General features: G+C 37.9%; 1 protein-coding gene across 6 annotated transcripts in view; it reads left to right on the top strand.

Moving 5' to 3' along the window:
- erbb4b (erb-b2 receptor tyrosine kinase 4b) overlaps window positions 1-19137 on the top strand; it is a 341307-nt gene that overhangs the window by 313326 nt on the left and 8844 nt on the right. For all 6 annotated transcript variants that reach the window (XM_082509409.1, XM_082509412.1, XM_082509410.1 and 3 more), the window contains exons 21-25: window positions 11358-11513; window positions 13280-13355; window positions 14906-15052; window positions 16751-16848; window positions 17656-17826. In XM_082509409.1, the coding sequence (XP_082365535.1) occupies window positions 11358-11513; window positions 13280-13355; window positions 14906-15052; window positions 16751-16848; window positions 17656-17826 (648 nt within the window). The remainder of the gene's footprint in view (window positions 1-11357; window positions 11514-13279; window positions 13356-14905; window positions 15053-16750; window positions 16849-17655; window positions 17827-19137) is intronic.

The raw sequence follows: 19137 nt of genomic DNA, 5'->3' as shown, positions 1-19137 counted from the left end.
TGAATCAATATTACTTGATTCATAGTCTTGGGAGACTCTTCTTTCAGAAAGAGTGTACAAATCAATTATGTTTCTATCTACAAGTACCTCATCTCATTGCAAAAAACCAAAAACACTTAGTCACACCAAAAAGTGTCTTAATTGTGCTAAATTAATTGAAAAAATATACAACATACTGTATGCAATATAAGAAACACTTTGATCTTTTATACTTACTGATTACTGTTGTTCCCATGGGTGTGCAAACATTTCATAGCAGAATGTCATGAAATCCATTTAAGAACAAAATTTTCAAAGAAAAACATCGGTTCATGCTACTTACAAGGTTTCCAGTCAATGCCAAAGAGTCAAATGCTGAAATGTTTGGCTCAGGAACTGTGAAAAAGAAAGAAAAACTGCCACAAAATACCCCATCAACTGCACCATCTGTACTCATCATTATTGTATTGAGTGCTTTAGCTGATATTTGATTGGATCTCTGTTTTAATTAGTGTGCTGAGTTCCCTCTGTTATGTATTTACTTTTTTTTGTAAATTATAGGCTACTGTAATTGAAGAGGGCACAAATTAAATGAGTCTGCGCCACAAACTTGATTATGTGTGGCTACAGCTCTGGCTGGCTCATGATAGAGGGAGCCCAGTCATCTGCTTCTTTCTGAAGCTTTAAGAATGACATTTTATGCTGTGTGTGCTCATTGACAAATTGAGCAAGCGAATCAGGCTGAAAAAGAGTAAGAGCAGAAGAGAGAGACAGAGAGAGGAACAGTAGCAGATTACAGCATGCCAACTATATTAACATATCCATCTGGTGTCTCATTTTTCACCACTCTCACTCACCCCATTGGCCCCTGTTGCCCCTGTCACTGGGCTCAAGCGGGCCCATCCAGGACAAGGTCATGTTGTTGCCGTATGTTATGAACCTGCCACCTGATCCCAAAGATGCCTGTAGGGACCTGGCATACCAGCATGTTGGCACGGTGGCAGCAGTAGCTATACACTGATAGAAAGCAAGGTAGAGTAATATAATATGGGTCATATATGCACACACGTACGTATTCCCACAAAATAACACCTTTTGCCAATGCTGTCTTTTTCAATCACCATTTTTATCCCTTTTTTGTTTGTATTTGTCTCTCTTCATCAGGCAGTGATAATGGTATAATCTTAACATGCGTATGAGTGTATTTCTGCCACACGTATTGGCAATCTTTGCAATCTAAACATCTATCTTTGAAACAAGTAAACAGCCAGATGGCATAACTAGAGTGCAACTAGGCATCGAGTGAAACATGGTAATATTGAAATACTGTAAGAATGAGAGGAGAGAGAAAGGCAGCAAAACCAGAAGTCATATTGTTTATGTGGTTAGCACTCCAAAGTCATCTACAGCATTTATTGATTTGATCGAAAAATATAATTATGAAAGTAAAACCACAACCACCTCCCTTCATTTATCTCCTTGAGCAAATAACATTTCTTTGGAAGTTTTCTATGCCCTATAGATTCTGCAGCTTCTGATTGGAAAGGTCAAATGACCCTTGAGGATTTTATATGCACAGCCTTGACTTTAGAGTTCAGTGAACCAGTGCCTCTGCAAAGACAAAGACAAAGACAGAGAAGTGAAGAGTGAGTTGCTGAAACAAGCTTTTCCCAAACCATCATTTAACATTTCATTCTGACCTCTCAGTATAAGATGATTCGGTTTAAAAAAAAAAAGAAGGAAGGATGGATAAATTTCTGCTGAGTGTTTGCATTTCTTTGCCCTCACCATGCATAGACCTGATTTTTTTTCTGTGCCCTTTCGTTGTAGACCTAACCCTTCTCCCCAGCTTCCTTGAATTCCTATGACATCACCAGATCTTAGATGATGTAGACGTCGATGAAATGCCGCATCATTCTGAAAACCTCTGTGGCCTCCCTGTTGTTTCACGTTATATGTGCATATACTGCACATCTCCAAAGTCAAACTGACCCTTGTGGATAAACATAATTATTACATAATGAGTAATAATGTTTCACATTTTCCACCAACTTGCAGTCAGACTTTCATGAGTCAAGAGCTCTTTGAACAAAATTATTTCTTACTTTTTAGGCACAACTCAAAATGCATGTGTGCATTGTCATTCGTTAAAGGGATTAAACTCCATAATTGATTTGAGTAAGTGCAAAACTGTGACTTTCCCAGATATTGGACATTTCAAGATACATTTCGCATAAACTTTCAGTACATAAAGCTGCATTAAATGTAATGTGTTACTTTATTTCCATCTGTGCCATTGTTCTTTATATTTCTCTTTCTGTCTGAGCTTTCTCTTTGTCCCTTCTTCTGTGGGTGGTGAGGTCAAAAGATACCCTTCATGCATTCATTCATAAGAGCCAGCTGGATGATGGGCTTCAAAAATATTAGCTTTCTCTCAAGCAAAGAGCCCTGGGTGCTTTACTCTCTTGTATTGTTTGTTTATTTCACTCAATTCAAGCTCCCACTTATGTGAACATTAAATCTACTTATTCACAACAAAATTAAAATTCTTGACATGTACAGCAAAGCTATAAAAAAAACTCTCTTCCCAGCTAAAATGCATGAGTCTTAAAAGGCAGGCTTAAACTGCCTAATAGACTTGAAATAAATATGTGTTTGACTAGACCAGTAATTGTTGGAGGAATGGGTGAAAAAGCTCCAAAAACCAAAAAAAGAGAAAGTTTAGGGATTCCCTTTGCATTCTTAATGATATTTTATTGTTGTTATTCTCTCAGGCTCTTATATTTTTCTGATTTTTTTTATACAACCAGTGACATGAAACTTGACCTTTTGCTTTTTCTCCATTGCATGAAAAAATGGATATTTTAATTTCCAGTAAAAATGATCACGTTCATACGCTATTCTCCACTGATATGAGCTAAACCTTTGACTGAATTATACATTATCTATTTAAAAGCAGCTTATATTCATTGTGTGACGGTAGATAACTTACACCTACAGCTATGACTAAGTAAGGTCAGCCTCTACTCATTCAGAGTCAAGAGAGTAAATCCCACTTATCATGATGGCTGCTTGACAGCTCTTTAGCAACAGCATACATACCCCATACGTTACAGCATATGGAATGAGACACTTCCCCTTCATCTCCACTGTGATTAGATAAAGCACAGTTTCATAGGTATGTATCATCTTAGCTTACTCATGTTATTGAGTTATGATGTTATTGATTGTAAGATCAGAAGATTATCTCTTTAACAGTCACCCGCTTTAACCTCCTAAGACCCGAACTCTTCCACGGCATGCATTTTTAATTTCTCTTTGATATTTGAGCATATTGGGGCCCGATGAATGTAAAAAGAAAGAATAGCCAGATTTTTTTTTACCTTGTTTTTGTTTTTATGAAAAATAAGAGCCACATATGAGGATATTTGTTTAAAATTTTTATAGAACAGTAGCGGTATAATGTCCTCGTAAGTGGATATCAGGCCCTTGTAGAGCAAAATTGAGTATTTTGGTCTAAATAACCCAAAATGTGATGTCCACATATGTGGACGTCCTAGGAGGTTAATGTAAGTATAGATAAAAAGGTGCATGCACATGTAATTACGAATTACATGCTATTAGAGATTCCATGCTCATACTGGCCAACTCATTCTGCTGAATCTTTTAGTGAACCCGATATCTGAAGCTCCCATAAACATCACAAATATTTAATATTTCCAATAAGATTTCTATATACTTCACGTATTTCCTATAGTGGACTTTGAATTTTAAAGCTGGCATTCACAAATATCATCCGCATTGGTGGGTCTTGAATCTCATATCAGTCAACTTCTTCTCATTCCCATTGTGTTAGACAGAAAAGACACTGGATATCAGACAATGATACAAGGTATTTTGTACTTTGATGTGCCCACTGTATCCAATGATAAGGACAAACTTTACATTACCGGGTTTATCAAGCAGGGCTTTGTCACTTTTTTAAAGCTGAACAGTGTTTTCAGCTTTTAATGGGTAGCAAAGCCCTGCTTTCTTTTTACTCCATGTTTGGCTAGATTAAGGCAAAAACTTTGGTTAGGATTAGGGATTAGGAAAAGATTCTGATTCGGTTCAAAATTTTAACAGACTGAGAAATAACACTAATGAGTTACTAATGTTTAAACGTGATGCCTGCCCAAGTCTCCAAATGTGACAAGTCAGGAGTAAGACTGGTCTCTTGCAAAAGGACACAGTGTGAGTATCTGTCAGATGCCTGTGGTTTTCACAAAATAGCAACAACAATTATGCTATTTATCCAGTGTACAATAGTTTTCCATATTGTAAGCACTACTCTGATTAAGTTGCATATTATCAGGGAATTTCCTATGTTAGTCCAATTTACCTACAAATGTATTCAGCCCTGATTTGCTCTTTAAAACTCATTTAACTAATCTGAATTTCACCAGTTCTACTTTTTAAAAGAATTTAAAATAGTTCAAATTACACTTCATCCAGCAATTACCTGAGAATTAGCGGTTTTATACTGTTAATTTACATTTCCTCCCAGAAAAAAATAACTATCCAAAATAGCCCCATAAATCAAATTATTAGTTGTAAATATTTATTGCTGGTTGTTGTAATTCAAAACAACAAAACAGTTTTGCCAGTATTGCAATTGTTGGGGATTGTAAGGGCTGAGTTTTATACGTGTACAAACTTATCTTTTATCATTTATTATTAGTGTTCCATCTCTGCTTCTGCCAGGGCACAGGTCAGAAAATAGAAATGATAGGTCACTTGGTGAGTAAAACCCTTGACTTGACTTCAGCTGGCATTTATTGCTTCTCTAACCCCTTTTATTAATGCTGAACCTGACATAGTAGCAATAGCGAGACACAAGAGACTTAATTCTACAAAAAGATTCTCAGGCCAGCTCTTTGCTCTGAGGCATCCGTGAATGCTTTACGCACAATTGAGGATTGTCTGGGCGTACTAATGTGTGTATGTGTTATAATTCTACACACAACACATGCTGAAATGCAAGCCAAATGTTATCTCTTTTTAAAGGCACATCATATTTGCATAAGAGTATGCAAAGAGTTTGGAATACATCACTCTGAGATGCACTCGAAATGCAGGAAAAGTACTACTTTTCATATTTTTGGAATTGTTGTGGGTCAAAAGAAACTATGGAAAATTACTTCTGTCACAATATTCCGGTTTTGTCTCTGAGATCACAGATAATTTGTCTAGAGAGTGAAGTAAACATGAAAGTACAACATATAGGCATTATGCATTCATCCCAGCGCACAGTTCAAAACAAAAAGAACTTTCACCAGTGGGGGATAATTGTTTGTACGGTGACATAGTTTTTAAAAAAAACAATACATTGTCAGTATCACTTATCCTTCTCTTCAATACCTTTAATTCACAACTTTTAGTGTTTTACTAGCTGATCTTTAATTAAAGAGATGAATGCATATTGCTCAGATGCACTTTGTGCAATTGCCAATTTGTGCAGGTGCAGATTTGTCTGTTTTCACATAAAAGAGAACCCCCCTCGTCTAGGTTGTAGGTATGGTAGTGCATCTGCATTAAGGGTTCATCAGAGAGAATAAATGTATATGAACAAGGTTTCCTTTTGCAAAGTGCTAACTCATTCTGAGCACAGACAAATTGTTCATATTCAAGCTGCCCACTAATGTCATTTTCTAAATTCATTCCGACATGGGAGCTCAAAATGAAATGAAAGCCTACCGCTTTCATCATTATTGTGTTATCATTCCCCCCCACCTTTCTCTCAGTTTCTCCTCCACATTGGTCCGATTTGTTTCACCTCATTCCTTAAACGGTGATTCACCTTCTCCCGAGCCTACTGGGGTCTTTTTATATCTAAACCCTACATTAAACATGTACCGCATTAAGCAGATCTCTGTACTGATGTCACCGGTCTCCAATAAAACTGCACCATTATTCTCAATATGATAACACAAAACAGACAGTCACTAAACATCCTGTGCCCTCCAGAGATACTGGCATCCCTGTTAAAATGAGCAAAAGAGGCAGAATAATAAAAGAGAAAAATAGCACAGATGAGTCATGCTCTCTTGCTGCTCACTATTCAGTATTATAGAATTACTATCATTCATTGTAATCACACTTTTCTACAGGGTCTGATGTTATGCACTCAAAAGGAAATGCACAGTATTTTATAACAACACCGACATCACAGAAAATGTGCATTTCACTTTGATTGATATACCTGTTGGTATTATTTCCGATAGAATCTAAATTCCTGAGCTACTAACAAATACCAAGCACAATATACTACTCAAGCCTAACTGAAAACAGAACATAAACCATACTTAACAAGATACAAATCAGGGGTTGGGGAACCAGTACATACTGATGAAAAGTGTGCTACTGGAATAAGGCAGTCGACATGAATGGACAAGGACTGATCATATGGTATGCAATGCTGATGTGATGCTACTATGCCAGTTTATCCAGTGTGAGGGGTTATATGCATTGCATGGGGGAATTATGGATGACTAGAAAGGGAACATCCATACTGACCAAGAAGCACCTAGTAGCTCAGTGCAATGTTCCTTGAATTTACTAAAGAGTGAACTCTCTCGCAAAGAGGGAATTTTTGTGTATAAGTTTATGCTGGTGCTCCAACATTACCTCCCATTCCAAAAAAGAAGCTGCAGACGCTCCCAGGAATGAACAGCTGGGCAATGTCTAGGTTTTGTGGGCGATCAGAGATGATCCCTTGAATGCAAGATGTGTGCAAACAACAACCTAACAAACTGTGGACTGAATTACACACTGTCAAAGGCTGACAGGGCACTGACTACTTCCTGCTGTGAGTCACGTTGGAAGACTGGACCATTTCTCTTTGAAGGCTTGTGAGCAGGTGGCTTGGGTCCTCTCAGAGGCCTGGCGGTTTGGGGGATCTGCGCAGCATCTGATGACATCTGATTTTATTTGGAGTCTGCTGGAGCTACTGTTTGAGTTTGGGGGGTTACAACTCCTAATGCTGCTATTACCAGTGGTATCACTTTGGACTTTGTATCTTTCACTGTTTCTATATTTTCTCATGCTCCTTCTTCCTGATGTTGCTATCAACAACTACAAATCACAGCTCTTCTACTCATTATCAGCATCCACTATATCAGGTTGGTTAGCCAGCATCTGCTTGTCTGTCTGGAACCTTATTCTTGTTGTTCTCAACAACCTTTAGTCTCCCATCGGGACTTGGGGACTTCTACTCTGTATGCGGCAAATATGTTCCTGCACACTATCCCAGCCACATAGTTGTGCTTCTCAGTGTATGCAGTCCCAACTTCCATCTTATATCCTGCTATCAGGCAACTAGGTTTCTTTCATTTCTAGAGAGGTTTAGTTGCTTTCTCTTTCAAGCTTTCACGACTGTTCTTGGTTAAATGGTATCCACTTAAACATATTAGCCTACAGAAACCAAAGGAAGCAGAAATAACACAGAGAATTAGCCAGAAAGGGAACAATGCAGTCCAAGGTAGAATTGATTTGTTGATGCTTGGTGACGGTATCGTCAATACTAGTTTGTGTCTTAAGTGCGGAGTTGTTTTAACTGAAAGATATTGTATTCCTATATTATTTTCCTCTCACACCTCACAAAAATGCTGTTACTGTATTTGTTTAATGAAATTAAAGTTCACCGTTCATGTAGGAAATTGTAACACTATGAATACAGCTTTAATTATGTGTCACCATGTGCAATCTATAAATTCTTCCTGAATCTTTATGAGCATAAATCCACAGTGAGAAACATCACTCCTACATAAGCACAGCATGAGAATAACCTCAGGCACACATACACATACACTCACTGAAGAAAGCGAACACACAAGAGGTTTATAGAGCCTCTGTTGGATGTTCAGTCTCATTAGAAGTGTTTCCTCATGAATAACATTATTCAGGATGAATCACTTGATTATAGATTTCTCTGTGTGTGCGCGTGTGGTGGCTATGTGGGTCGACAGCTTTCTCTGCATGCATCTGTCTGTGTCTCTGTGTGTCTGTGTCTCTGTGTGTGTGTGTGTGTGTGTGTGTGTGTGTGTATCTTGCCAGAATAAACAACAGTGGGAAGTGCCAGTCAGTGAAAAATGGGCACCACCTCTCTTCGCTCTCCTCCTATTGATTTAATCTCCAGCCCTTTGCCACTCGCTGCCAAATCTGTCTTCACAAAACACATCTAAGGACAATGCCTTCCACTTGGGTTTTGTTTGCAGGCCTCTCTGAAATAGGCCCAAATAACCATGGCAGGATATCAGAATATTTTCCGAGAGAGTAGCGATTTTCTTCACTGCCATGAGGATGGTTTAGCACCTGTATAGATTGTATACCTGTAGTATCTACTTATGTCCTTTTCACCGTCCCTTCTATAAATGAGATCTTCTTTGCAGCTTTTTTAAACAAACATTCTTCCCATCAGAAAGTTTAATAAGGATGGCTGAGTTAGTGTAGATTACAGTGATGCTATTTTATTATATGTAAATAAAACCTGTTTAATGTGAGAGTTACATGGTATGAATGGGTTTTGTTGTTGTTGTTGTTCTGTTATACTTATATTTCCTAAAATTCTGATGGGGGCATTTGAAGACTGTTCCGCTTCTAGGTATTCTAGAGATTTTTCTTCCTGGCTTGCTTTGCCATGTAAAATCTCAGTGTGCAAGGTTTAGGGCATAGGTCTTATCCCTACTGATTGGAAAGCACCTCTCGTCTGGAGGTGCGATCATAACAGAGTCTGTCTGAACCCTGTGGATTTTCTCTGGTGGCAAGCTTACCTGAAATACAGCTTCCACTACTGGCAGCAGCCTGGCTGTCTCATCCAGGTTTGCTGCAATTACAAAACCTCTGGCAGTGAGTTGTTCTCATCATGTCCACATGGGAGGCCAGTAAATGAGAGCAACCGAGTAGAAAAAGAAAAAAAAGTTTGTTCCTTACGCACGTCTGCAGCCACTTCCCACTCTGCACACACACCATCACCTCCCCCTCTCAATCTCATCGTGCTGGCAAATTAAAATTCATGGGTTGCCAAACCATCCATTCTCTCTCCGCTGCTTAATTGTCTCGAAAATTGAGGAGATTACTGGGTGCGATTTATGTACAAATAAGAATCTGTCAGAAACCTGGCAGTGTATACATTGACATACACACAGACTCGATGAGCCATGGGCAATGACCAGCTTGGCCTTTGTCCATTTTCAATTCTACCCCTTCTGCAGCATTTTGGGCAAGGTATGCTTGCAAAAGTTGGCACAACACTGTGGGGAAAAGAATAGACACTCTCATAGACACTGAAAATCACACGTTGGCATGTTTGAAATTTAATAATCATCCCCTTAGTGTATATCAGCGTTTCTGCTTTTAATGTAAATTCTGCTTTTGAGCATATGGTACATCATAACATATCAGCTCATGGATCCTCATTGTTACTGTAATTTTTTTTTAGCTCTGGCACAGAGTGGAATCAGACATCATTAGATTGCTCATGTAAATAGCAAAAACCTGCACATTAGTCATGCCGTATGTTTTACAAGAAAAAAGTTTAAATACAAGTACATTGCTCAAGTTGCATAGTTTCCATTAGTCACAGTCTCAGCGATTGGGCACATTAATCTCCTAACATATTCCCAAACTGGCAGCACTGGCTATAAGAGCAGAGCTTAAATTTGCCTTACAAGTGCTTGTTGAGCTTAGAGCCAGTAGTAAAAGTCATTAACGCTCATAAATAAGCACTCATTTGTACAATCTGACCATGCAAATCTGAGAGATACTGATTCATTCTGATATAATAGCCAAAACAAAGAATGCACTCTGTTGTACTGTAATAGTATGTTTATGTATGATATGTTTGATTACTTCATTGAGGTGCTACCTACAACAGTTATGAATCTCAGTCTCCACAGCAATTTATGTGATTTTTTTTGATTGGCACAAATCATTATACTTTTCATGAAGTGAAATAACTTCACCTCCTGCCCTTAATTTTAAGGGCAGATGTAGGTGCATGGTGATATAGTCCCACATATGCAGTTATTGAACTTGTTCCTGTACTGCGCTGCAGTGAATAGCTGGATGGACATGTACTGTAATAGAATTATCTGCTCATGAGAATGATTTATTATGTCAGCGTCTTATGAAAGCAATATTATGTCATATTCATGTCTACAGGTGCATATGGGTTTGTATGTATATGTGCAGGTATGCTAAAAGCACCTGTTCGCTCCTGAGATTAAGCCAAACGAGGCAGTGTGATCATAGCCTTACAACTGTATGAATGTTATCTCACCTCTTAGACTGGTGTAGCTCAACCCCACCTATCTCCATCCCTCTACTCTCCTCCTGCTCCTACTTCTCGTTTCATTCCAGCCCATTCCAGCTAAATCCAATTTGTTATGGCTTCAAATAAGGCCTCGTTTTCTCTGTCTTCTCACCACTTCAAACAAAGTGGCTTACATTATTGCTTGTCCAATTTGAAATAGTTTCCCCCTATTTTTCTGTCTCTTCAAGTCCACTCTAGCAGTGATGCACAATAGGCAGTGTAGGCTCAAGATGTGCTGCACAAGGTGTAGAAAGTGAAAAGCCTTTACACAGCTTTATGGAGATATTATATTGTAGCTTTAGGACATGGCTGGCATTTTGCTTCACGCTGAGGTTGCCTTTCTGCTTTTGTAATGATGCAAATTCTGATATCCTCTTTACCGGTGCACATGTTTGTGCACACGTGCCTCTCTACACATGGTAATGATGTTTTTTTGTTTTCTTGTAATTGTTTTTTTGTTTTGTTTTTATTAAGCACTTGTACTTTTTGCTGAAAAAAAATGGGGAAAACATCCCAGTGACATTAAAATTGGGATTTAAAATATTAACCTATTAACCTAAAACTGCAACAGTAAAATGTTTTGAGAGTTTGTTTTGTTGGGTTTTTTTCTAAAGCATATCAGTTGTAAAGACAGAGCACAGGGTTGGTTTCCTAATTGTTAAGTAAATATACAGATGGAAGTGTTTTACTCCAACATTCTTGCTCCTATGAGTCCTGTTTTAATTGAAAACATGCTTATGGATACTGCCTTTGATTGCATTGCCAAGCATTTGGCAGTTACGGGGGCTTTTCTACAGTCTAGTTGTTGATTGATGGGAATTATAAATCTAAAAATATCAAAGTGGTTTTAATGATGCTGATATAAATAATTAGAAAAATTCTAACGTTGACTTGATAGTGATAATGATGACAACATATGGTGATCTTAACTTGCATGCATTTGATTTATAGACAGCAGTATCATGTATGTTGTTGCAAATGAACTTGGAGGGAAATATTGTCTTTATGTGCATCTGTTGTGTTGCAGGGAATGATGTATCTAGAGGAGCGTAGGCTCGTCCACAGGGATTTGGCAGCCCGAAATGTCCTGGTCAAATCTCCCAACCACATCAAGATCACTGACTTTGGGCTGGCTCGCCTGTTGGATGTCAATGAAAAAGAATATAATGCTGATGGAGGAAAGGTAAATCGTGACATCTCCTTTAGAAACATTGTCAAATAATGAAATTTGGTTAATTTTGGGGGGTAAATAGACATTTAATTTCCTTCTGAGAATCTGAGTTGATGATCACTGCCACACACTGCCATGGAAAGCAAACATTAAACAATTTCCTGGCTGGGAAGCCTTCTTTTGCTCTAGAGAGAACAATGAGTTTTTAAATCGTAGAAGACTGTTTCGCAAGCAAAACAAGCCATCAATGCCACCGCTGAACATGTTCACCTTGGAAGTGCAGTGTACGAATTATAGCCTCAAAAAACATAAATTAATAACTATGTTTTCATAGCTGAATGGGCTGAAGTTATCAGAGCTTGTGATTGTGAATAAGGTCGATCTAACATTAGCAACATTTGAATGTATGAAGTTGAAGACTTGTGTTGTTTATATGGGCTATTTTTTTTTTCTTTGGTCTGAAGTCTCCACTGTTTGTTTGTTCCTCTCCTTTGCTCTTTGTTTCACATTTTCCTTGTGTCTTTTGTGCTCTTCATCTGCTCCCCTATATGTGTCACACACAGAGCAGAGTAAAGCAGGCACACTCTTAGCGGAGGAGAGGAGAGGCAGGTGAAGTGAAGATAATGTTACTTGAGATGGTGACAGCTAGGAAGGAGAGTCATTTTAAAAGGGATCCGAAACTTTGCTTTGTTTTGGTTTTTTTAAGCTCAAATAGCTACTATGTAGTGAGTTTTTGAGGTGCTGATTGCCTGTTATCTTCAAAAAGACCCAGATCAGGCATTTAAGCTAAACTAATCTGCTGCTGGCTTCTGCTCTGTATAGACTGACTGTCTCTTCTCTTCTGACTGTCAGGAAAGTGAACGAGAATAATGCAAAAGCTTTCATTTAAAAATCTCAATTTCATTTCCATTTGAACCAGAAACGTGCCAAAAACGTCTGCTTTATAATTCTTTCCTTAACATTTAAATGAAAAATGCAGTTTGAATGTTGGAGTGTGTACAGGCTGCAGTAACCATCATGTTAGTGCTTTTTGTTACTTTTGCAATTGGTCCGGTATGATCACTTGAACTTGTAATAAGGGCCCATCTACCTCAGTTATTTGTTGAATAAAGTGTTGGTTTAGGAGATACAATATTAATAAATAACCATTTTGAACCTTACGGCTGACATTTTGTAAAAGACAGCGATACACATTAACATTAATGAGGGTTTCATATTCTACAAGAAGAACTTAGCCCATCACAAAGGACAGTTTCACTGGAGTGAAATGGTATTCTGCTCTACTGGACCGTGTTATTTACCTTTGGGGATTTCAAAACCCTGTAAACATAGTAAACAAATATATCCTTGAGGCTGTACTTACACTGAGTTCTGACCTCTTCTAATCTTTGTTTATCCTTTGCCGCTTTTGTATTTTGTTTTCAAAACCTCTTTACTCAAGAAAGTCTTTTTCATCCCTCTCTCTTCGTCTCTTTCCAGTGTCTCCAACACGGTTTATATCAGTGACGATCACTGTAGTATTTTCCCCTCAGCTGAGTGAAAGACAAATTCTGATCTTCCATAGCCCCTCCTCTCAGTTTCCATCGCTGTAATAAATAGAATTTCATATCTAATTATAGTGTTAAGCTGCATATCACCAGTGTTGTTGATGTATCTTTGCCAAAATGGTCCATTATCACTGTCAACACCCAACTAGCTGATATTTAGTATAAAAACACATGGAAAATTAGAGTTTTCCTTAAGTATAAGGGTACTAACATCTCTGCTTTTATTAACAGATGCCCATCAAATGGATGGCCCTTGAGTGTATTCATTACAGGAAGTTTACTCATCAGAGTGACGTTTGGAGTTATGGTAAGTGTCCTTTGAATATAACAATGACAGTTTTCTATATAATTTTATTGATAACAAAGGCACTGGTTGACCTTCATCCAATGAAATGTAAATAGAAAAGCTGAAATTAAAAAAAATGGCCACAATTTTAATAAAGCACAGATTCTTATCACCTGTTTTGCAAAAAGTTTTATTGTTTCTTACTACTTTATTGTCATGTTGCCATCAATATACTAGAAACAACAATGTCAGTTGCTAGGCAGCATATGGCAGCATAATGTATCAGATGTGTAATTCAACTTTTGTAGATATAAATTACATGTTACGGTCCCGAAATTTAGCAATAGAATATTTTAGTATGGTGCTTTAGGTACATAAATACTGCAAATGGTTATTTTAGCCAGTGGTGGGTGATTGTTAGGTAACATGATGCCATCGTAATATCAGATGTCACTAAGAGCATTCGAGGCCCTTTAAAGTGTACCTGTGTGCCTAGTTTAGTTGCTCAACCGCTGACAGTCTAGCAGGAATTTGCAGACAAAGGAAAAAATAAAATAAGACTTGTGTGTGTGACAAGAAATAAAGAGGGGAATAGAAAAAGGGTGCATGAGGTAGAATGTGTTCAAGGCCATCTTCATATTCTTGGTTTTATTCATTATTTACAGACAGTTACATCAAAATACATGTAGTGGGAGAAAACTATTGAAGGTACAAGGCTGTGAGGGAGAGGACAGAAGGACCATGAGAGGAAAGAGGGTGAGATCATGCTCCTGCTGAGAGCTTGGCTCCGACTCTTCCCTGTCCATTTAAAACGCTAAGAGCAGCCAAGAGACGGTGAATAGACAGTGGATGGACACTTTACTTTGAACTCATATACATGTAGTGTAATGTGAAGTAAATTGTGATTAATAAAATCCTGAACATTATTTTTAACTCATCTTTTTAGTTTCACAAGAATCAAGAACCATTTGAATGGTTGATTTTTTCCTTGGTGGCTAATTAGAACAGACCAGACCTGGCTGATTGGTGGGTTTTGCAATCTGTAAAAAATTGCGGCGAATAAGGGAATAATTTGGGGACACTTGAGTGTAGTTTGCACAAGGAAGCATAAAACTGTTATTGGTCACATCATGAGTCTTTGCACAAGGTGTTGCTTTTATCCAAGCCTTGTCATTTCTGCATACCTGTCTGACAAAGATCTTACCCATAGCTTACAATGCGACACTGTAGCAAGGTGGTTAAAAGCAGAGTCACGCCTATGTTTTCCTGTCATTTATTTATGTAATTTGCTTGAGACTGAGACTTATTGGTAAAACAACATTTACTGTTTTCTTAAGACATCTCTTTTTCAAATGTCTGTTTCATTAAATGAAAAAGATTTCAAAGTGCACTTGTGCTTCCTTACTCTAAAAGAAAAGGAACATTTATTTTTGTTTTCCTATTTCCACTTACTTAGTGAATTTGGGCTTTCAACTTTCTACTTGTTCTTGTTTTTGTAATTATCTTTTTGTCTCTCCTTACTTAATCTGTCTGCCTCTGTGCTCATATATCACTACTCCTACATCTTTCAGGTGTAACCATTTGGGAGCTGATGACCTTTGGAGGGAAGCCATATGATGGGATTTCTACAAGAGATATCCCAGATCTGTTAGAGAAGGGAGAGCGTCTTCCTCAACCACCCATCTGCACCATTGATGTTTACATGGTCATGGTCAAATGTAAGTAAAATCTCAAAGTAACCAGAAGAACAGAAACTCTCTTTAATAAACTAAAATCAAATGCAACAAATCAAATAAATCAGAATTAATAATTACTGCTTCTACCATGTTAAACTGAGAGCGATGAGGAAACATGCTAGCTAGTTTTGAATAGAAAACATGTTCAGAAAACATTTGGTAATCGGTAGATTGCGGTTCTACAGTTTAGCCCACCTGTTTTCTTTTAATTGATCATACTTGTATAAAATTTTAGAGGACTGCTAAGCATGAACAGGTTGGCCTTAGTGGTCAGCCACTGCTGTTATACTGTCAGGCACTGGGGTCACAGGTGGCACTATACCCTCTGGCCACTGCTGACAGGACAAAGACTGGGTGCCAGCACCACTTCAGCCTTCTCTACTGCTCTCCAAGGTTCAGCCTCTGGCCATTTCTGTCACCTTGGCTTTTACGGTCACCCTCAACCTGCGCCAATCTGGCAAGTGGACACAGACACGGCAGGGAGAGGTTACTATCACCTGCCTCTTATCTGACTTCTTTCTGCAACACTGCACATGCTGAAAAGGCTCATGTGCTCAGTGTACTTCTGAAGCTTTAACTAATTTCACTATCCTCTGCTTTACTGGCAATAATAATAGACGCTATGCACCAAGACAAAAGATAATCAATTTTACATTTGAAATGGCTTGTGTATGTATTTATGTATTCACATCTAAAGCCACATTTAACCATCCTTTACCTAGTCAGCCTGTACTCAAGGCCAGACCACATGATTGCTTTGGCATTATATCATCATGTTCACATGGAAACTGGCAGAAGAGCACATAGCTCCATATGGCCATTATAGCGATGAAACAGTATTTATATTTGAATAAAGAAGAGAACTTAATTTAAACTCATGTAATTAATCATTATGAAACAATGCATTCTGGAAAATGGTTTAAAAATGAAATCTTCAAAAATCTTAAGAAGTAGGGGAATATGGCCTGTTTTCATGTCATGTGATTGATGTCAAGCTTTCACAGGTTAGCTACAGTTTTTTGTTACCCAGACCTTCCCACCACAGTTGGCCCAGGGATAATCCACCACATCTGCCCCATCAATACACGAGCAAACACACCAGACTCCACTATCACCACCACTTAATAGCATAATGGTGTAATACAGAGCTGCTTTGAGTGCAATTGAAACCACCATCATGATAGATTTAACCTACCATATCGACCAGTCAGGAAATAAGTTCAAGTTCAGAATAATTTCAATTTATCACTTTACGTATAAATACCCGTTCACAATGAATTATTCACTTTGTAGAGATAGCTGCATGTCAAAAAATAATGCTTGAAAGATGATATCAAAGTCTAATTATTGTGCATTATTATGTAGCTTTTAATCCAAAGCCTCAGTCTATGGAGGCATTACCCTTGACACCAAAGTAGGAAGACCACTCAACTGCACTGCCAAATCTCCACTGACACCTTCTCAACACATTGTTCCTAATAGTTAAATGGGGTAACAGTAAATTTACACAGGAACAAAAAACAGGATCCTGATGGGGATAGATGAAGCCTCAAATTGAATGTTGACTGGGAAAGTTATACACATCAATAAGATGTATAGATGGCATCTCCACCCCACACACACGTTATTTTTATTTGGAACATCATATTGTTAAATATATAATAAAGAAATGCCTTTCAGGCTGGATGATTGATGCAGACAGTCGACCCAAGTTCAAGGAGCTGGCTGCCGAGTTCACTCGAATGGCTCGAGATCCCCAAAGATATCTGGTCATCCAGGTAGGTAAATTGATGGTATCGGAATATGTATGTTATCTTTATAGTGTGTCTTCGGTTACTGTGTCAGTTTTTCATATAGAGAGTTTTTCTGTTTCCCATTTCTTTGTAAAAGAAAAAAAACATGGATTTTGCTTATGTTGTGTTAAAATAAGTGCTCATTCAAAAAAGGTTTCTCTAAGTAACACAAGTAAAACAGTCATGAAACAAATCTGACATTATCACACTTGTTATTCTGATATTTTCAAATTAACTTCAGTAAAATATAAGCTGCAGAGGCTATAAAAGTGTTAAAAATAATAGCTAATGTGTTATCAGAATAACAAGCTGGACCTCACTCCAAACACTCTCCGTCTGATAATATATCTATTAATGTCTACTTCCACCCCATACACATTTGTTGTGGTTTCTGTGCCCCACCCTCCCTTTCTTGTTTCTCTGCATATCAGCCTTTCTCAAAAGTATCAGATGGATCTGCCAATGACAAGGCCCCAAACCACAGTCTGACTTAACTTGTTGCTTTATCGTCAATAAATGTTTTTCTCCCTCCCCTCACTTCCAACTGGTGACAGCAGATGGCCGCCCCTCCCTGAGTTTGGTTCTACCGGAGGTTTCTTCCTGTTAAAAGGGAGTTTTTCAATCCCACTGTTGCTACTAGTGGGTTTTTGTTTTTTGTTTTTTTGGATTGTTGGGATTTTCTCAGTTTTATTGTAGACTTTGTATCTTACAATATAAAATGCACTGAGGCCATTGTTGTGATTTAGCATTATATAAATAAAACTGAATTGAACTGAATCAAACTTTACTCAGGGTGATGATCGCATGAAGCTCCCCAGCCCCAGTGACAGCAAGTTCTTCCAGAGCCTCTTGGATGAGGAGGAAGTAGATGACCTGATGGATGCTGAGGAGTACTTGGTGCCCCACTCCTTCAACATCCCCCCACTGGCATACACTCCCCGCACAAGGATGGACTCCAACAAGGTATTTTATTTCAAGCGCCCTAATACAATGTTCAATATGTGGAAGAAATACTGAAGATACACTTACATTGTGTTATTAAGGTGGATCATTATGCAATGTGACTGCACAATGTGTTTTGCGGTAGAAATAGATTGTTTAAACTTGGAGGAATTTTTAAAAATAGCTTAGACTTAACAGCATGTTTTCATCTTAGCATGTCAAATACTGCTATTCTGGCAGATGCCACTGGCATCTGTGCTGTGACAAGAGAGATTAAGTCCACATTTGGAGGCTAGAAGGGTGGTGGTGGTGAAGTAAATCACAAGTTTGCCAGCCAACAACTCACGGTTTGTCTCCTGTTTCAGACTTTGTTCTGCGTTGATTTCACTTAATAATTCGTTTTAGGTTTTGTAGTGGCCCTGGCAGAACCACAATGGTGCAATAGGCTTAAGAAAAGGCTATGGATTATGGTGTAGGTTCACACCCCTTCACAATATCAAGCGTGCATAAAATGTTCAACTAATTTTCTTCTGTGTATACCCAGCTGGCAGTGGTGATAAGAGCAAATAGAGTTCTTAAATGACTTGCTCTTGTCTATGTAAAATATCTAAATAGAGCTTTAAAAAGATGACAGATCTGGTTAGCCAGCTGGTTGAACATGTGATTGCATTAGCCCTTCTAATGTAGTCATTGTCAAGCTGGATGGGCTATTGATTTTAACTGTTTTTGATGTACTCACTCAACAATTAATTTGTTCTTGTTGCTCTGTTTTTATCAGAATTTTAAGCTAGAAGTAACCGTGGTAATAGGAGGTGCCAACTGCCATTAGTCATAATGGTTTTCTACATTCTAGACATCTAACCCAATATTTTAGTGTAGTTTTCAGTTCACTGTACTGTTGTTGATGTCCACAGATTTTCCTACAAAGATATTTAGCTGGAATATTTTTAAATAACTTATTAACATTGTACACAAGATTAAATCTATTAAATGATAAACTGTAAAGTCATAAAGTTCGAAACCTCTTGCAATAACCTAGGTAAGCCAGTTTGTGTTTTCCAAGTGAATCCCTTCATTAACACTGTAAGGAAGACTGGTGGCCCAACCCTTTTTCATTATTTTTGTTATTACTTCTTTAATGAACTTAAGTTTTAATTTGTGTGTTTTTCTTTTACTTTTTTCATTAAATTTGTTTCTTATCTTTTAATTTGACATGGTCTCTGGATTACCATCTCTTATTACCAGTTCTTTCTAAGCATAGTAGCAGTGTGGCTGGTTGAAAGATGAAAAATGGGACAATATAGCAAAAGTACTCAAATCATTTAGATGCAT

This window comes from Aulonocara stuartgranti (genome assembly GCF_965226115.1).
Source record: "Aulonocara stuartgranti genome assembly, chromosome: 16".
NCBI lineage: Eukaryota > Metazoa > Chordata > Actinopteri > Cichliformes > Cichlidae > Aulonocara > Aulonocara stuartgranti.
This window is presented reverse-complemented; position numbering and strand designations above follow the sequence as displayed.